This window comes from Stegodyphus dumicola, chromosome X1 (genome assembly GCF_044657685.1).
Source record: "Stegodyphus dumicola isolate Sdum_Otavi_A_Nest chromosome X1, ASM4465768v1".
In the NCBI taxonomy this organism is placed as follows: Eukaryota; Metazoa; Arthropoda; class Arachnida; order Araneae; family Eresidae; genus Stegodyphus; species Stegodyphus dumicola.
Genome location: NC_140780.1, coordinates 187,680,872 through 187,699,765, shown reverse-complemented (window position 1 = coordinate 187,699,765; position 18,894 = coordinate 187,680,872). Strand labels below are relative to the sequence as shown.

The following is an 18,894-nucleotide window of genomic DNA, read 5'->3' as shown; positions in this document are numbered from 1 at the left end:
TGTTTTTTGATTTTAACTCCGTATCTAGTTAGACTTTTGCACAAAATGTTAGAATTACTTTCTAGTAGTGTGGAGCGAACAGTGGCTGCATAAACATCGCTAGGTCGACATTTTGTAATGCTATCGCTTCTTAGGTTAAAACTGAATTTATAGACTTTTATTTTAATCCGAACAAACTAAAACCAAGTTATACTTACGTATATAAGACGAATTTCTATATTTAGGTTGGCTGAAGGAAAATTATAATTTTCAAAGGGACGGTTTGAGCGAAGATTAAATGAGTCTCACTGTACTTTTACCAAATCTATATGTACTATGAGATTTATTATAATAATTCTTAGTGGCAAAGTATCCGGGTAATTTATAGAAGCAGCGATAAGTTCAACAGCAACATAACTTACCTGTCCCGTTCATCATATTGCAGAAGTCATCCTTCCAAAATGGTATTTTTCTGAAAAAGTGACAAGCGTAAGGTTTACAAATAATAAAATATGCAATATTTACTGCAATAACATTAGGAAAAAAAGATCTCTTTTAGAAAAGTTATTCCTGGAAATATGTCCATTATTTATAGCCGAACAGCACTACCTGAAACTGAACATACTCCACATTACAAATCCGAACAACAAATACCGACAAATTACAAACCACGCATTTTCTTACAATAGTTTCAAGTCCACATATAGAAAAGATCGATTTTATCGAAAGGTCAAGGAAACTATTATGGATCACTGAAATATTAAAACTTCTTTATTATCTACATTAGAAGTATGCAAAAAGAATGATTTTAACAGGCTTATTGAAAAATGTCAGAAAGTTTCAACATCAAATCTAATTGACAGCGCTGTTATTGAAAACATGTTAAGAATCTCAAAAGGATTATACGTAGAAGGAAAATATCCGAGTTCCTACTGCTTACACAGTTATTTTCCGTTTGACCATTTAAGGAGAAAGCATTCCTCCCCCCCCATGCTTAATATCTCATTAAGAGATCCATTTCCAAAACGCCAAGCCATTAAATCCAAAACTTAATATATAAAACGCAGGGTGTCCAAAGAAGCGCACAGTTTCCTGCTGTTTTATATGGTAACAAGCATTATGGAATATTGATCTGAAAGATTTTTACTGCAAGAGTAATCTTGCATGTAATTCGTAACTAGAGTTACGGCGCAGGCGTAGAAACATTTTCGGAACATATAAAATTCACTGTATAGTTTCTATAAGAGCACAGTAGACATCGAAACAAAATTCAGCTTTATTCTGTGCTCGAGGAAAAACGCTTAGAGTAAATACTTGCAAATGATAGTAATTTATGCCTTCAGATATAGTTATCTAATTGCAGTCCTGTGCTAAATTAAATTTCGCAAGTTGCGTTTATTTTTATGAAACGTATTCACGGAAAAAGGTACTAATTATGCTCCCAAAGAGTTATGCAAATATTCAGAGTCGAATTCATAAGCATACACCTGTAATTGTAGCGAGAATATAAGCGCACAAGGGGTTTTCGGCGATTTGTATGCTGTTACTACTTCCAGACATTCGCAGCATTTCTCGCAACAGTTGGGTGAATTTTATAAGGTATCATGCAAAATCAGTCACGAACCGTCACGGTTGACGGGATGACGGGATGAGATGCAGAACTGACGGTAGACTAGAGGCAAGCCGATCACAATCGCACATGGCTACACAGCTCAGGAACGTCAAGTATCATCTGCAGTTTAAGGAAAGAGTTTCAGGAAGCTGGATCTATACTGATAAGACCTGGACAAGGCAAACCATGATCCACAACGAAGTATGAGGATCATTATTTGGCACTTCAGGCGCGACGACACATGACTGCTACAGCTTCAGAGCTTTCACGTGAGCTATATGCTGCCACTGGAACCAAAGTTTCACTGTCTACAGTTGCAGAAGGCTTCATGAGACAAGGCTGTATGCCAGAAGAGACGCACTGTTTGCGTGTACCGCTCAGTGCAACTCAAAAGAGGGCGCATTTGGCATAGTGCAGATTAACCAGACCAGACTTCGGTGAAGCACAGTGCATTTTACAAAGGAGTCGAGATTCAACCCGATTCTCGACTTACCTGTACCCGGAGAGAAGCCTGGAGTATACCATCCCATCATCAGAGGACATGATCATTGGGCCTGATGCCGGTCCAACATAATGCCTGATGGAGGTGTAATGGTTCGGGCAGGCATTATGTTGGACGGGCGTACATCCCTGCATGGGTTTGATAAAAGCTGCCTGACTGCTATGAGGCAAGATCTTGGAACCCAAAATTTGACTTTCCAGGGACGCCAGTTTGTCCTGGGTTCTTGCTAATGCACGACTACATAAGGCTCAGCTGGGCGACGTTTACCTAGAAGGCGAAGGTATTCACCGCATGGATTGGTCAGCCAGATTTCCTGCCCTTGACCAATACAGTATGTCCGTAGCGCTCTTGGGAGGGCAATTCTATCTCGTCATCCCCCTGCAAGAACCATCCCGGAGTTGAAAACTGCCTTGCTGCAAATCGACTACCAGAGACTCCTCATCTGCCTCCTATCCAGTAAGCCCTCCTACTCGCCACCTGTCTGGTTGTGAGAGGAGACCATACTCTATATTAGATTCATTTTCAGTTCGATCTCACAATGTAGATTTGGACATCCCTGATATACGAAATTTGCCGATAATCATACGTACAATGATACGTCTTTGAATGGTACATCTCTCTCTCTCTCTGTTATGAATGTGTATATTCATATTGAATTTCCTTAAAATCTGACATGTAAATTCTCTTAATTTTGGCACACGAGTGTACTTAAAATGCTTACTATAAAAGTGTTTTCACATGACTTCTGGGAGAGAAATCCAGTATGATCAAGTGCAAGCCTTGTACAGAAAATTAAACTGGAATATTTCATTCAGGTTTTCGTTTTCATAAAATAAATACATCATACATATCGAAAAGTACGGCATCGCTCAGTGTCTGAAAAACCGTGTGAAGGATTCTTCTATGCCTTGGATTTCTTTTCTCAAGCGGTTTTGTATACCAGCAATCGGTGAACACACTATGTAGTAGTTCCGTGTGTTCAATCTCGCAAAGTCTTCGTGCGACAGGCATTCAGAGAATAAAACTTGTACCGGACCGAATAACAAATTCCCTCGATATCTCGTCACATGCAACAATTAGTATCATCTTTGCTTTTAAGTATTTTAGGAAGTTAAGTTTCGTGTGTTTTCCTGCGTTTTATTTGTGGCTTTTTTCTTATTTCTTAATCGTGGGTTTTTTCTTATTGTTTTATGCGAAATACAGTAGTGAATAGTGTCTTAAAGATGCATATTAGAAACTAGATTTCTGCTTACCGTTCAAACTACACTTTGTGTTCCAATTAAAAGAACGCATATTTATATAATTTCTCAAAAAATACCAAACAGAAGGTACTGGAATTTAGTTTCGATGCACAGCAATTTACACACAACACAGCAATGAAAATATCCTTTCATGATACTGGGTAATTTTTACAAGCAGGATTGGGGAAAACCGTTGCTACAAAGACGGCCCCTAAAATTAAGCTAGTGGAGGATACCGTCACCTTACAGACACAGGTTGCAGAGCTAGTCGTATGTATGTTAACCAGACAGCTGTAAGTTTCTGTAGCATCCTTACCAACTCGTTCATCAAAGCATTTCTTAGCTCCGATTCAATTTTTTTTTTCGGAGGCGGGCGGCGAAAGGCAGTTGCTCTTTCAAGTATATCCCAGAGATGTTCATTAGAGTTCAAATTTGGAGATATGATTAGCCGTTCTCTCCGACAGATAGCCTCACTCTGATATTAGTTCACCACTTGAGCCCTGTGTGGGTAACTGCTGTTCGTCAATTGAGTTCCTAAAGATAGTACACAGGACAATAAGACCTCTTTTACACCTAAGCAGCCGAAGACACTATGACAAAGACACGGATTAGTGTACCACCATGATATCTTTCAGTCGTTTTATCGTCCCCTTACTTGACGTTGTAAGAAAAACTTTAGGTTCAAACCTTGATCCAGATAAGGATACGCCGATGTCTAGGCCGATTCTAGTCTCATCAATGCAAACAATTCGGACCACCTGATTATTCGATTTAATACTGATGTTCTCTATGCCTTTCCGAACACGCTTTCTTGTATCTTTTGGAAACAGTAACCTTTGAATCTAAGGTTTCAGCAGCAGCAAAGAGCTCACATAAGAGCTGTGTGGCTGTAGCAGTCTTATAACATCTAGACTAAAATCGTAAATACCGAACTTCATTCGACGTCATGGCTCTTGTAAGCATTTTATAAACAGTTATGGTTTCCAGGAACTGTTTTCGTAAACAGCCGACCCTAGTAGACCCAAGGACCAAAGCTTTTCCGCCTCATGTCACACAAATTTTGGAACTTATTCATTCTACCATAGAGCTTATGAAAGTCAAAATTTCGTGAAAAACGCTAGGATTATTAACAACGCATTACTAACGAATTAAGAGTAGAATTAAGTGACCTCTTTTTACACCTACCGCTGTAGCAGAGTCACTTGCATATATCAGTACAATTAAGATTACGTATGCCAAACCAGATATGCATCTGTGTTAGTGGAGTTGGGGCTAAGTCCCGCGTTTTCCCTGTCCAGCCGTTCTGGACACGCATGAATCGTAGCTTATGATTGATTCAAGAGTATCAGATGGGAAGCTCTCATGGGAACTGTTGGAAAGAATCGGTGTTTCCCTATTGGAAAAGATGAACTCTATTCATTTCTTCGCAATGGTGATATCCAGCTGTTGAAATGGTCTAGTAAACTTCCTTCAAAACCTCTGGACTTCCTTTTATAGAGTCGGCAAGGCTGACTGCTTGATAATCGCTTTCTACTAATTGGCGGTGCGGGATTCTTGAGAAGGAGGAGATGCGCTGGAGGCAGTCTTAAGACTTGGTTTTATACAGCGATTGAAATAGCCAACCGTGAGTGCCTCGAACAGTTATCAGACTACGGCTTTGAGAACTATTAAGTTTCCACCGAATATTGTTTCCGACAGTACAGGTCAGTTCGACGCCAACGGTTCGACTCCAGAGTCTCGACGCGGGGTCAGTTCGACGCCATACATTTTTCCTTTTGTTTGACGCCATACTTTTCGTAATTTTATTTATTTTTAGAATAAGTTTGCATCATCATTCATTGGTGTCATCATCATTTGGTGTTTCACACCCCACATTTTGGGAATTCATAGATGGTCTCAGGCGTGTTCAAAAATCAATTGATCAAAGTTATGAACAATTTGTACGTGGAAATGAACCGCAGCCCAAGCGGAATAGGTATCTGCGAGCTGATATGAGAATTAAAGTAATAGTTGAAGAATTTGCAAATAGAGAAATAATGGAATACCTGAAAGGAGGGGCGCATAATTTTGCAATGGATTAGTATAAAAACAGTTCTGTGATGTAATCTTATTTATCTCTAATCTTATTTATCTGTAATCTCATTTATCTGTAATCTCATTTATCTGTAATTATATTTGTCAGCAATATAATATAACTACTTTGTAACCATATGTTTAATTACCATTTGTGTATTTTGTCTTTTGATGCTGTTTTGTGAAATAAATAAATAAAAAAACCCTCCATGTCCCGGGGCTTTGACGTTGGCGAGGAGGCTTCTCACTAATCTGGGACACAAACAAAAATCTAGAACACTTTCCCACATATACACACATATATTTATTTCAAATATGATGCAAACAATCGCTAATTCAATAAAAAAATCAGTCATATTACTTATTAAAACTACTGACTACTATCGACTGATTTTTAAGTCATATTACTTAATAAAAATCAGTCATATTACTTCATATTTATTCTAAAAATAAATAAAAATACGAAAAAAATATGGCGTCGAACTGCCCCGGCGTCGAAACGTTGGCGTCGAACCGTCGGCTTCGAAACGACCTGCTTCGGTTTCCGACGTGTTTACGAAATGATCCGGCAGCATCTCCCAGAGTCCCACAGACGGTTTGTGTACGCGGCTTCTGTGAGTGTTTACATTTTTCTCTCGTTTGGTTTCTTTTTTACTGCTTATTTAATTATTAATTTGATAAGTGCTTAAAAAGATTAAACTGAGATGACTAGTAATTTAAATTAAATTGGGAGAAAATAAATCTTTCTTAAAGGAAATTTTCACCGAATTGATGTGCATTCAGTATTATATCAAGTAGCTTAATTACTAATTGTCAGAAGATAAATTGTTCATTATCTCAAATGTGAATTATTCCGTATTAGGAAATTGGAAATGTGTGTTGTTTAGGCAAAAAGAGAAAATGTTGCAGGGTCCTGGATCCAGTAATCATTTTTCTAAATTGATAATCTTTTGTGGAATATTTAATAAATGTTTTATCGATTTATTTTTGTATGTTTTATTCGAGTTTTATCTTGTGGTCTATTGTAGGTCACCCATGAAATCATTACAGAAAACGGGGTTTTTCTTTCAATTCAAACTTGCGTTACTTATTGCAGGTAGTAGGAAAATTAATTCTAAGTGGGTTGTGACTATACGATCACATCGATTAATTAATTTTTCTGATCTGGTGTTCTGAACTTGACGGGGAAGATTTTATCTTTTCCTGGTGTTTTGAAGTGTTGTGTGTTTTATTTTAATAGAAAGTGTTTTGGGGCTATCGCGAGAATTGTATTGAAATTTATGAGTTTTCTGGAAAGTCAGTGGATCTAGTTTTTTTTTTTAGTGAGAGTTTTTTTCTTGATGAATTTGTTACGGAAATTTCACATTTTTCTTTGATAAATGATCTTGTGATTTTACCAAAACACCAGGGAGGATATTATCTTTCATTATTGGCTAAACGTGTATGAGCGTTGATCTGATAAACTTTAGTATTTTACTGTATTATTGATTTATGCAATTTAGCCTAAATTAAAGTCTTAGTTTTTCAATCACCAGACACTAAAGTGTTCAGATATACGTTTTATGACAATAGTGGTTTTTTTTTCCTTTGTCGCGGCACCATGAGAAGTTAAGATGTCAGTAGTTAAAAATAAAAGTAATAATTAACGTTTTCTCAGCAACACTATTGTGTTATCTGACAACCTTCTTACCAATTATAGTTTGGTATTTTTAAGGAATTCAACAAAACACGTTTATTCGCTTAATTTTGAATGCTAGTGCACTTAAGGGAGAACGCATTTCTAGAAAAAATTACTATTTCAGTTTCTTTCATAAGCGTGATGCGAGCTCAAAGGCTGGTCGTTTGAGAATAGCTTTCCATAAGCCTTGCCCGTACTGAGGTCAGATGGAAAGCTTATTGTGAATTGCATAAAAGCAAAAATTCCTACAGTTATGTTTTGGAAACGCAGCTCATTTCTGAGAGTTTTCAAAAATTAACTTTTCATTTTTATGTTCGCAGGTTACTTTCTAATAGAGCAAATCTTATCTTTGACCTACCTGGAAGTTACGCGAGTACGAAGCCTATTGCTGTAGGAAAAATGCCTTTACATAAAATTTAACGAGTAGTCCATATTCACAGATAAGATAAATCACGAAACTCCCATGCCAGGGCAGACTATTCATCTGGCGAAATTGAAGCTATCAGTTTTTCAGACTCAATTATCAGCCATTGGTTAGTAAAAACAGTGAATGAGGATTTAAGTGGTTATCATTTTATGTATAAGGCTAATTGCTCATGAGCTTTTACTCAAAGGCAGTCATCAATTAAATATGTAATGTATTCAAAGCAATTTAAAGTGAAAAATTTAATCCGGAAAGGGAATTCCAAAACATTCTGGCGATGCATTTAGTTTAAATTAGATAACTATTTTATATACTTCGTTTAACACTCATTTTCATATATAAAACTACTTAAGAAAAAAATCTTAAACTTACGACATATTATTCCATCGAACAATTTGCGAATATTTCGAAATGTCGTCTTCTCCAGTAAATACTGAGAATATGCCATCTCCAGAATTATTTTTCTGAAATCGAATGCGTTAAAAATATTAATGACATTTTGGAACAATTCATAAAATGCACATATGAAAGGAGAGCCAAAGGACATTTAGATGCGTTTATGTTTTGGAGGTAAGTATATTTTATACTAGAGCACATTTTATTTAAAACAAGTCATTCAATGTTTCGGTAAAGTGGAGGCCGAAGCTCCAGATTTGCAACAGAGGCAATTGATTTGTTCAATCTATTATGACAAAGCACATGTTGGCTATTTTAGAGATTCAACGGAACAACAGTTTTTATATTGCTTTATTAAGCATCCATCGTCTTCTGTTAATAAAGCATTCTTGTCGCATGAAACTATTTTTCCCTAATAATGTTTCAATCGAAAAAATTTAATAAAATAAGTTTAAAGAAGCTACGTTTTTCGTTGGTAAACAAAGTTTTATAAAATAAAAATTTACATCATAATTTAAAACTAAATTTAAAAAGTCGAAATATCAAATTTCTGCTAGAAGGCAGTTTCTTGAATAACTAAAGACTAGCAATCAACAATACCCAAATTAAAAAAATATGAAGCTTTCATTTGAAAGAGTCATGAAGCAAAGCAATTATAAAAATTAACCTCACAAAAGAAATCCCACGTTTACCACACAGTACCCCCTTTTCTGCTCAGAATTGCGCAAATTACTTTCAAGTAAAACTTGTTCAAGGTTTAAAAATAAATGAAGTAAGCAAATCTGTAGCATATCGAAGAATCAGAATGAAGAAGTCACTAAAACCGGTTGGTCAGCATGAAGTTGGCAGATGCTTAAACGTAGCACGGATCATATCCGGGAGAGCACTGATCTCTTGATTACGCATTAAGGAAATGATCATTGAAAATTATGCATACTGATAAGTGGTGGTACTTAATACCTTCTAGTAATCGTGAAATTTCGCTTTCATCTACATGTTTCGATTTATAAACAATGCATAACAATTTATAGGAAATTCCATTTAAATTCAAATTTCTAGGATTTGCACATGAAAAAGGAACATAGTTACCACAATGTCGTTATGGAAGGTGTGGTTGTGTATTTAATTATTGCAAAGCACACTAGGGCTATCTGCCTAAGGGAAGGAATACCTTCGTGGAGGACTTTCTAAGGGAAACTGGCTCGTATACACGTTACACATGGGGAAAACCACGAAAACACCCATGCAGCCAGTCCGTTCGCGGGATTCGAACCTCTGACCGAACTACAGTGTTCAGAGACTTTACCGCTCGGCCGCTGGTGGGCCTCGTTATGGAAGGAAAGTATCGGAAGGGAAATTGTGTCAAAGGCCACTGATATAAATATGAAACTTGCTGCGTTTTTATTCAATACTAATATTTTTCTTCGAATGGGAAGTCACAACACGTAAAGGAGTTTTCATGTTTTTCAAAATGTTTTGTCAGAGCATTTCTGAGAAGTGCAGATTTTTGTAGACAGCTCAACAATGCGCGGTAAAAGTAAACTCTTACTACGCAGTCTGAATAGGAAGAAAACGCAGAAAACCTAGCTGATAAGTGTTGGCCAAATCGAAGTCAGTACTGTAACTGATCAAAGGTTGGTACGCCGTAACAAATGAGATTGTCTCGCTAATAATTTTAACGCTGGGGATACAAGCAGCGTGCATTACATTTTAAAATCAGTCTGCATACTTCAGGGTGTTCGAAGCACACCTGAAATCCCGTTTTACCATTGAAAGCCTTTAAAACACTAGAGTGGGCTTCAAAACGAAACTTCGATATGTTCCACCGAGTGAATGTTTAGATACGTATGTACTATTTAACTATGGAAATGCTGGCATCAAAACTGTTAAACAAGTTGGCGGATTAAGTACAAAATTTTGAACAATGGTCTGTTGGGTCACGTGCCAAGTCACGTGCCTAACGGAAGCTTATCAACATACACCACCACTTTTACTGACTATGTACTTTATGCTAGTGATATTCCCTTTAAAGCGCCTTTTTCTTCCCTCTGAAAATGTATCGCCAGAAGGCAAAATAGTTTTAGAATATGTTACTTCTTTGTTATTGCAACCACCTTAAGCAGAAGTCCCCAAATTTTCAGAATGCACCATAATCTGTTAATCATGCGCATAACCATCCTTCAGTCAAGCTATTTCGCTCTTCCCGCCTGCATTCTGTTTGTTGTATTCCAAGTTCCAATGGCTTTTATAAACAAACCGTGATATATGCATTAAACTTAATTTTAAAATACACACTTGGGAAATTTCCGAACAATGAAAGAAGCTTCAATAAAATTTCTTCAGAAATGCAGAATTTTACGTAAAATCACTATAGGGAACAAAAACGAGATGAGTTTCGTAGATGGTCGGTGTGGCCGAGGTTTGCGAGATGCCGAGTCTCTGAAATTGTTATTTTTTTAAAGTAAAAACATATCTCTGTATTTCGGGAAAAACTATTGAAAAAAATTACATAAAGATTTTAAAACGAATGTGTTTTATTTTTTAAACTGTCAAATAATCCTTATCTAACAATTAAATTTTGCATTTTAATTTGCTAAAGTATGTTGACTTTTCATATGACGATTATGTTTGCTAGCTTACTTAAATGTATATGGTTTGGGAATCTTTGAAAACCCTCGAAAACCATCGACCTTGCACCCGATAAAACGTTTACCCTTTCATTTGTAAAGAATCGCCAGATTGCACCAAGTTGGCTGGATGCGTTAATACGTCAAGTGGTTACAGCCGAAAACATCGCGGAAGAAAACGTCGCAGAGAAAACAACGCAAGGCGAAAACGTCGTGCTACAAAACATCGTGGGAGAAAACATCGTGGGAGAAAACATCGTGGGAGAAAACATCGTGGGAGAAAACATCGTGGGAGAAAACATCGTGGGAGAAAACATCGTGGGAGAAAACATCGTGGGAGAAAACATCGCAAAGAGAAAACATCGCAAAGAGAAAACATCGCAGTTCTAAAACATCGTCGTTTAAAATAAAGCGGTTAAAAAACTTCGCAGTTTGAAAACATCGTTGTCGAAAATATCGTGGTAAATAATAAAGTATCTACAAATCATCGCATGACGATAACATCGCAGACATGCTTTTTTCAGGCTTTAATAACTGTAAATAGATATTTCCATAGTAATTTGTGAGCGAAAGATGTAAAGAAGGATAATTTCTTTCTTTACTTTCACATTTTTTTATTAACTAATAAATTTTTGCTCAAAAAGTATGTAGGAAACTTAAGCATAGAAAATTAAACGCAACTTATTATACTTTTTATGAAAAATTACCAGTAAAAACGTTATAAAAATGATTTATTAATGGTCTTTGTTAGTTAATTATATCGGTTTAAAATTCTATTAAGTGCTATAAGTTGCATTAATTTTCTATGCTTAAGTTTCCTTCTTATTTTCTCAGCAAAAATTTATTAGTTAATATAAAATATGAAAACCAAATTATCCTTCTTTACATTTTGCGCTCACAAATCATTATGGGAATATCCATTTACAATTATTAAAACCTGAAAAAAAGCATATCTGCGATGTTATCGTCATGCGATAATTTGTAGATACTTTATTTTTTACCACGATATTTTCGACGACGACGTTTTTAAACTGCGAAGTTTTTGAACCGCTTTATTTTCGACGACGATGTTTGTACCACGATGTTTTAGAACTACGAAGTTTTCTCCCACGATGTTTTGTAGCACGACGTTTTCGCCTTGCGTTGTTTTCTCTGCGACATTTTCGTCCGCGATGTTTTTGTCGCGATGTTATCGGCGGACACCCAAAATTAAATAGAATAACTTTTTAGACGCATTAAGAAAAACGTTTATATCGCCAGAGCCGATACACGGGTACTGTACTTGACGTGGTTGGTCAATTAATTTTTGAGCCCTTAATTCACATTTCATACAAAAAAATCTTCCACTGAGAATATCAAAACTTATGCGATGTAGTACTACTTACCCCATACAGAAATCCGAATGTATTATTTGGCAAAATCTGTGGCACTTTGGAAACGAAAGGTTTCGCCAGATCAAGTAAATCTTCTATAAGCTCTACTTTATAACCGTCGAAGAGAAGTTCCCGCGCAGTTTTGTGTGTGAAAAGCTTTTCATTATAAGTTGTTAGCATATTTTCCAAGGCTGGAACAATCATCGCTCTTGCAAAATAGGCCAGTTTCTTGACGAACATAATAATACCCTATAAATTAATACATAAGGCTTAAAAAAGTTATCTGGAATGAAATCAAAATTGTTCAGAACATTTAAAACGGTAACTTTATGTATTTGTTCTTCTATATTCATATATAGACTTCCGATAATGCAAGTCCATTAAAAGCGTTGAAACGATTTTTTTTTTTTTTTTTTTTTTTTGGTTGATAAGAAATGAAAGAAAATGGATTTGAGTAAATGAAACAGTTGAAATACATAAGCGGAGAGTATTTATAAAGAGATTTTATTATTGAAAACTGCAGAATTACTTGGACGATAGCACAGTTCTTTCCTACTTCAAAGCTCTCTCTGACACTCCACTAAGGATTCAACATTTTACTATTTTTCAAAATGTAAGGCTTATTCAAGACCTCATACTTTCTTTCAGTTCTTTTAGTTGTGCTACGTAAAATTTATCTGCAACTAAGCTTGTTTGCTTCTCGAACAATGAGAAGACCCCTTCCTCTCACAACCATATGTCAAAAACAAAAGAACGACTTTCGTAAGGATTTAAGTGTTAAATCCAATTAGAAAGTAATCAGAAAGAACATGATTATGAAATTAAATAAGACGTATTTAAGAACTAATAGCATATCCCTCTTAAAAATGAAAATTTACCTGCAATGGTAAATTAAGGCTGTAAATTTTTTCAGACATATTGGCTGATAGTGAAGGCACAAAATGGTACTGTTTTAAATCATTGTATGTGACCGTTTTCTCTTCTTCATTCCATTGCAAAACATCTTTGCTTCTTAGTTGTCTGAAAAGAGAAAATAATTAAAATTCAACTAATGAATCAATGAAGTATACGAAAGTAAAAATACATGCAATCAATATCAAAAATTTCGTATTCGCTCATACAACTAAAGTTCTTTATCGGTATTTTACATTTTATAGTTTTATTTAAAAAGTGACCGTAAGACTAAAGTTTGAATAAACAGATAACTTGTACAATTTTTTTAACACCTGAAATTTGCTTTGGCAACTCGAGAAAAATCCATATCCTGATTAAATAGAAAGCTATCGTCAATTCATTTGCATATTAGTGGCTATCAGATCACAAAGCATAAAACACGTGGGACATTAATTCAAGAAAATATCCTCTAATTATAATCAGATATCCTTCAAATAGCTTAAGGTTTTCTTTGTAACGGCTTTTGCTTTAAATATCTTAAACCCTGTCACTTTATTCAACAGATTCGAATTCCGCTGCGTTTTGCTATATTCTTCAGTAATTTTTATCTTTAAATGAACAATTATCAGTGATCTGAGAAACGTTGAATCCAGTTTGCCTTTCTGTAGTAGATAAATTCGTTTAGTATTAAAGTGGAATGCGAGATCAGAATAAAATTGTCAGTTTCTTCCGATACGATATGTATGCAGAGAATTCATTTTTTTAACACCTGAAATTTGCTTTGGCAACTCGAGAAAAATCCATATCCTGATTAAATAGAAAACTTTGCATCGAGATAAATTCAAGAGACAAATTAAAATGATGAACTAACGAAGTTCTAGTACATCTAATTCTTCAAGTACAGCAGTTCTAGTTCTTCTAGGAAGTTCTAGTCGGACAAGAAATCAGTCCCTAACATTCTATAGATAATAATAAAATTAAAAAAATTGTAAAAGCCGTTCAGCCACTGTAAAAATTGGAGACCTTAGTTTAGGCTTTTAGTTCTAAATTATGTGTTTATTTGGTGGTATAAATTTACCTCATGTGGTTTGAATATCGGTTCAAGATTATACAACAGACATCTGAAATTAACAAATTTTACCCAAAAGAATATGAAAGTCCCGGGAAAATTACGATTGACTTACAAGGCATTTCTTCCGCCTTCCTAGCGTGCCTTCGCGGTGTAGTGGTTCTGCACGCTGGACCGGTATTTCAGAGGTCCGTGGTTCGATTCCCGGTTCCTTTTTCAACTTGCTCGCTTCCAAAAAAGTACCTAATGTCTATACAGACTAAAAGGAAATCGGCGCCTGATCAGCTAGAGAGACTAATTCTGAAAATTAAGCAGGTGACGCATTTTAAAGTAAATTCTCATTTGCTTCAATTAAATAATGAATCTGAGCTGTGGGTAACAAAGCCTAAATCGTGTATTACGTTATTATCACCAAAAAGGGCGGGGAAATTTAGAGTAAAATAGATAATTAAAATAATAGAAATGTAGCTTGCAATGTGTTTGAAATAAAAAAGTAGGTAACAAATTTCCAGCATTCTTAAAAAGGCAGAGTACTCACTTTAAAAATGCTGGAAAATTGTTACAAACTGTAGAAAGATGTATCATTGGGGGAAATAGTCTTTACCCTTGAGAAAAGAAAACTAAAGCTTCCATATTACCAATCTGTTTACAGGGATTTAAACCCAGGTCCAAATAGCTAGTGGTTTTACCCATCAGTCGCCGAAAGCATTACTGTTTTGCAGCTTTTATAATTCGGTTCAGATAGCAAATTGCAACTGGTGTAAAAGATTATTACTTTGATTTTTTTTAACTACACTGCATCTGTAGTACATTCAATTCCCAATCAGCTTATTTATTAGCACATAAAACAAAATGCATACCGTTTATATAGCGCTAAAATGTCCAAAATGATACATCTTTTTACAGTTTGATTTCCAGTGTTGTTTTCTGATGCAATTTTTCAAGGATCAATCTTCTATCAGTTTTATTTAATATTTTCTTTTAAATTACTGCGTATTCACATACAAAATATGTTTCCTTCTATTGCTATCTCATCGTTCATTATTTTACGTTTTCGTTGAATGAATCAACTGGCTTGGCGATTTTCCATATTTTGAAAATTGATTCTCCAAACAGCGCTATGCCACTACTTCCCCTTTTTATAATTTTTTAAATGCCCATCTACAGATTATTAGCAGCTAGTTATTTACTATTATATATTTCTAGATGACAAGATTCATATATTTATTTTTAAGAAAAAATTAGATTTCACTATTCGAAGACATTCCTTGTTAGTTAAGAAACCAAGAACTTGAGATCGCGGAAAAACATATTTAAAATCTAATTACGTCCACTTTAGTTCCAAATATTGGTCAAATTTTACTCGTTCTAAAGAATTCATTGCTTAACATAAAATAAGCTCACTTTTCTTCAAAGTTTGACAAAATGTTTTGGAAACGGAGGGAAATTAATAGCAAGTTAAGAATTGGTTAAAATAAAGTTGGTAAAAAATTTCCACATGCATATTTTACATAGTCATCGAGAAATCTTCTCAGGATAAGGGTACTCTGTGTTCAACAATATATGCAGGAAAATACCTACTCTTGCTGCCGTAAGTCTGCGTACATGCTATCAAGCTTCTACTTTTTACTTTAATCGCTTATCAAATCATAATAGGGGTAATTGAGACACGCTCAATTAATTGTGAAGCTCTCCTGATTCAGTCTATGCAAAAACAGACTACCTATACAGTAAGCAAAACAAAAAAGAAAAGCGATTGGTTAAGAAGTAACGAGTCATCACCGCCAAAAGTCTGCGTACGCTTTCAAAAGAGGAGAGATTTTGGTGCAAAATAGCTTCAGCAAGCTCTTTTTCTTGTGCAATCGTGGTCTTTCGACCTTTATATAAAAGATTTTAAATACTGTGCATTGTTGTCTGAACTATAGCAGAAGAAAGAGTGATTAATGCGGCCGAGAAAAAGATTATTGTAGATCTTTGCAGAAGAAGGGAAATCTCAGAGAAAATGGTAATTTAGTAAATAGGACAGATTCTTCCATTCAAAGATTGATCAAGAACTTCAAAGCAATAGGCCTGTTCACATCAAGACCCAGATCTAGACGTCCATCTACAATGATACAACGCGAGTCTGGCTTTGCGGTCCGTGCAGAAAAAAAAAAAAAAAAAAAAAAAAAAAAAAACAGACACTCGGCTTTAAAGGTAATGCAGTAAGTCGCTGAAAGTTTCAAGAAGAATGGAAGTTTAACAACAATTCGAAGAGTACTGAAAAAGAACAATTTCCGTGGGAGAGGGCCTCGGAGACCGCCATTCATCTCCGAAGTAAAAGCAAAGAGCCTTGCTAGTTTTAGCCTTGGCTAAAAAGCATATCAATAAGCAAACTAACTTCTGGAATAAAGTCAGATGAGAGTTAAATTTTGCATTTTTGGGATCAAAGGAAGAAAGTACATTTGGAGAAAACCAGGTCACGAACTTGGGAAACAAAACCTTTATCCAACTGTAAAGCTTGGAGGTGTGGGGGTGCATGGGGAGCTCTGAGATTGGTAATCTGGAGTTCATAGAGTCAAAAATGAATAAATTTGACTACTTGAACATTCTGAAAAGAAATCGTCGAGCAAGTGCAGAAAAGCTTAGGGTTAGTGAAGATTCTCTTTCAGCAGGGCAATGACCCCGAGCATACTGCTTACGTTGTTAAGAACTGGCTGCTTTACCATGCACCGAAGCAACTGCAAACAGCACACCAGTCCCCAAGACTTAACCCGATAGAACATTTGTGCGATTTCTTGGAAAGAAGAATCAGGAAACATGATAAAACATCAAAAGAAATGCTGAACGAGATTATAGTGCAAGAATGGAACAAACTAACTGCTGACGAAACAACTAAGCTAGTTGAATAACGAAAGGGAGTTAAAAGAAGCAATAAAAAGAGGATATCCTACACGATATTAATATTTTAATTAAAACAACTTTCGAAAGCGTTTTTGGATCATGTACGCAGACTTTTGACTCACATGGTTTGAGTCATTGTAAAGTTATTATTTTAAAGATTTTGTGTTGCCATTTTAGGGATTTTTTTTAACCTTTCAAATCTAGTCGGTTTGAAGAATCAATAAAAGCTCCAATGATTCTCATCGATGATGTTTTCTTTGTGGTCACTGCCTAAAGATGCAAGTCTGAATACCTGTACGCAGACATTTGGCAGCAAGCGTATGTATTTTTGCTAATCAGTTAAACTGATCGTTCGTACTTTGATTTAAAAAATAAGAATCTGCCTTCTCTATTATCCTTTTATATTATCATTGTCTGGTAAAGGCAGTCTGTTAGGCTTACTCTCTTCGGTTCTAAACCAGGTAAGACTCTGGTGTATGTTCTTATCGATGCCAATAAAGATATCTGTCCATAAAAAATATCTGTCCCAAAAGACATAGCAAGAGAATGGGAATCTTGCTTACAGTATTTTGTATTCTTCTGGTTAAATTAGGACTACTTATTAGTTGCAAGAATGGACGCCTTCGCTCCCCCTTTCTCCAATCAAGTTTATCTCGCTAAACTTGAAATGTTAGGTATTGTTAAGGGAACCAATCTGGATAATTTAAACACTTAAGTGTTGTTGTGACTTATCTCACTTGTCTGACAGTAACATCAGAACAAGCCTACGAAATCCAGCGTAACAAGGAGCGCAAGGTTGCGCCTGTAGCTGGTTCAAGAGCCTTGGGAACCATACAGGTGATAGTACAAATTCGCTCAGTTCTGCCCCAATTCAGTCCCACCCCGGTCGGGTCAGAGGGTCTCCCACTCCTCTTCCCCTACCACCAACTCTTCGAGAGGATTTTCGGCTCGCCGCATATTTAGAGTGTCCCTATGCCGCACAGATACAATACATTTACAAACATCCATGCTTTCTTTAGGATTCGGAACCAAACCCTTCGGTATTGCAATAGGCTAAGCTCTATACAACCTGGGAGGCCAAACAGCCAAGTCAATCTAAATAATTTGATTATTCTTTAACTACGTTCAAGTCAGTAATTTAGAAAATTCATACTATTTTTAAAAGAAAACTTATAAAGTCAGTTATGAAATTGCAATCGACGTCTTGGTTTTAGAATAGAAACCAACACCGTTTAACCTACGAAAGTTTGTTACCATGGCAAATCACTGGAGTGTTACATTTGTGATGCTTTTATGATAGCACGTTCAAAAGAGGGCTGACAAAGAGCTATTGATGTTGTTATAACTTTATTATCCTAAAAATTGTTAAATCCAGTATAATTCGAATTTATTACATCAAGGCCCTTTAAAATTTCCCGAGTTTTAAAGTATGGAATAGCTTAACACTTACTTAAAAACATAAGGTCCAACTTCAGAAACTCGAGGCCTCGCTCCATTTGCGACTTCTTTAGGGTTTGTGATGTTGAAAATAAACACTTTAAATGTCACAGGAATAGGAGTTTTCTTCCACTTCTCATAAGCTTCCTTACCTTCTTCGAGGACTAGATTCTAAAATGAAGGCAAATTACAAATTTATATTAAATACTGCATGATTACAGATATTAAATTCTAATGTTATAATAGTTTCATAAAATCGATCAAATAACGAATTGTTGAGCGACAATGACCATGAAAATTTAATTCGTGTGCCTTAAATTGCGTGATATAGAATTGAAGGGTAGTTTTGAATTTTCTTCAAAGATTATGGTCGTCTAATGCACAGATTTCATAAAAAGATTCTCGTTTAGAAGTACGAAATACAGAAGCCATAAGCAACGTCTAGCTAATTCAGATAGGCAGAATGTCTGTTTGATTAAGTCATAAAAACCAGGGAAGTGAAATGGGACAATTATTTGTTTGCACGACTTTTCTATGCAACGTAAGTAGTTTTGCCTAACTTTGAATGTTTCAAGTCTAAATGTTTACTCCAAATACTGATTGTATAGTCCGGAAACAGCTTTCAAATGTAGCAGTGATCACATAAGGCTCTTAAATTCCGAGTGATCCTCGGTACTTTTGTCTGAGAAAGTAATCCACGGAACTA

General features: G+C 35.6%; 1 protein-coding gene and 1 long non-coding RNA gene across 3 annotated transcripts in view; one reads left to right on the top strand and one right to left on the bottom strand.

The window, feature by feature from the left end:
- The window catches only part of LOC118182809 (lysosome membrane protein 2-like), a 169,038-nt gene that overhangs the window by 14,439 nt on the left and 135,705 nt on the right, over positions 1 to 18,894 (bottom strand). For both annotated transcript variants that reach the window (XM_035352199.2, XM_035352206.2), the window contains exons 2-6: positions 18,202 to 18,359; positions 12,784 to 12,925; positions 11,918 to 12,154; positions 7,882 to 7,973; positions 402 to 451 (exon numbers count right to left, since the gene is read on the bottom strand). In XM_035352199.2, the coding sequence (XP_035208090.1) occupies positions 402 to 451; positions 7,882 to 7,973; positions 11,918 to 12,154; positions 12,784 to 12,925; positions 18,202 to 18,359 (679 nt within the window). The remainder of the gene's footprint in view (positions 1 to 401; positions 452 to 7,881; positions 7,974 to 11,917; positions 12,155 to 12,783; positions 12,926 to 18,201; positions 18,360 to 18,894) is intronic.
- The window catches only part of LOC146993368 (uncharacterized), a 74,052-nt gene that overhangs the window by 32,383 nt on the left and 22,775 nt on the right, over positions 1 to 18,894 (top strand). The window lies entirely within an intron of this gene.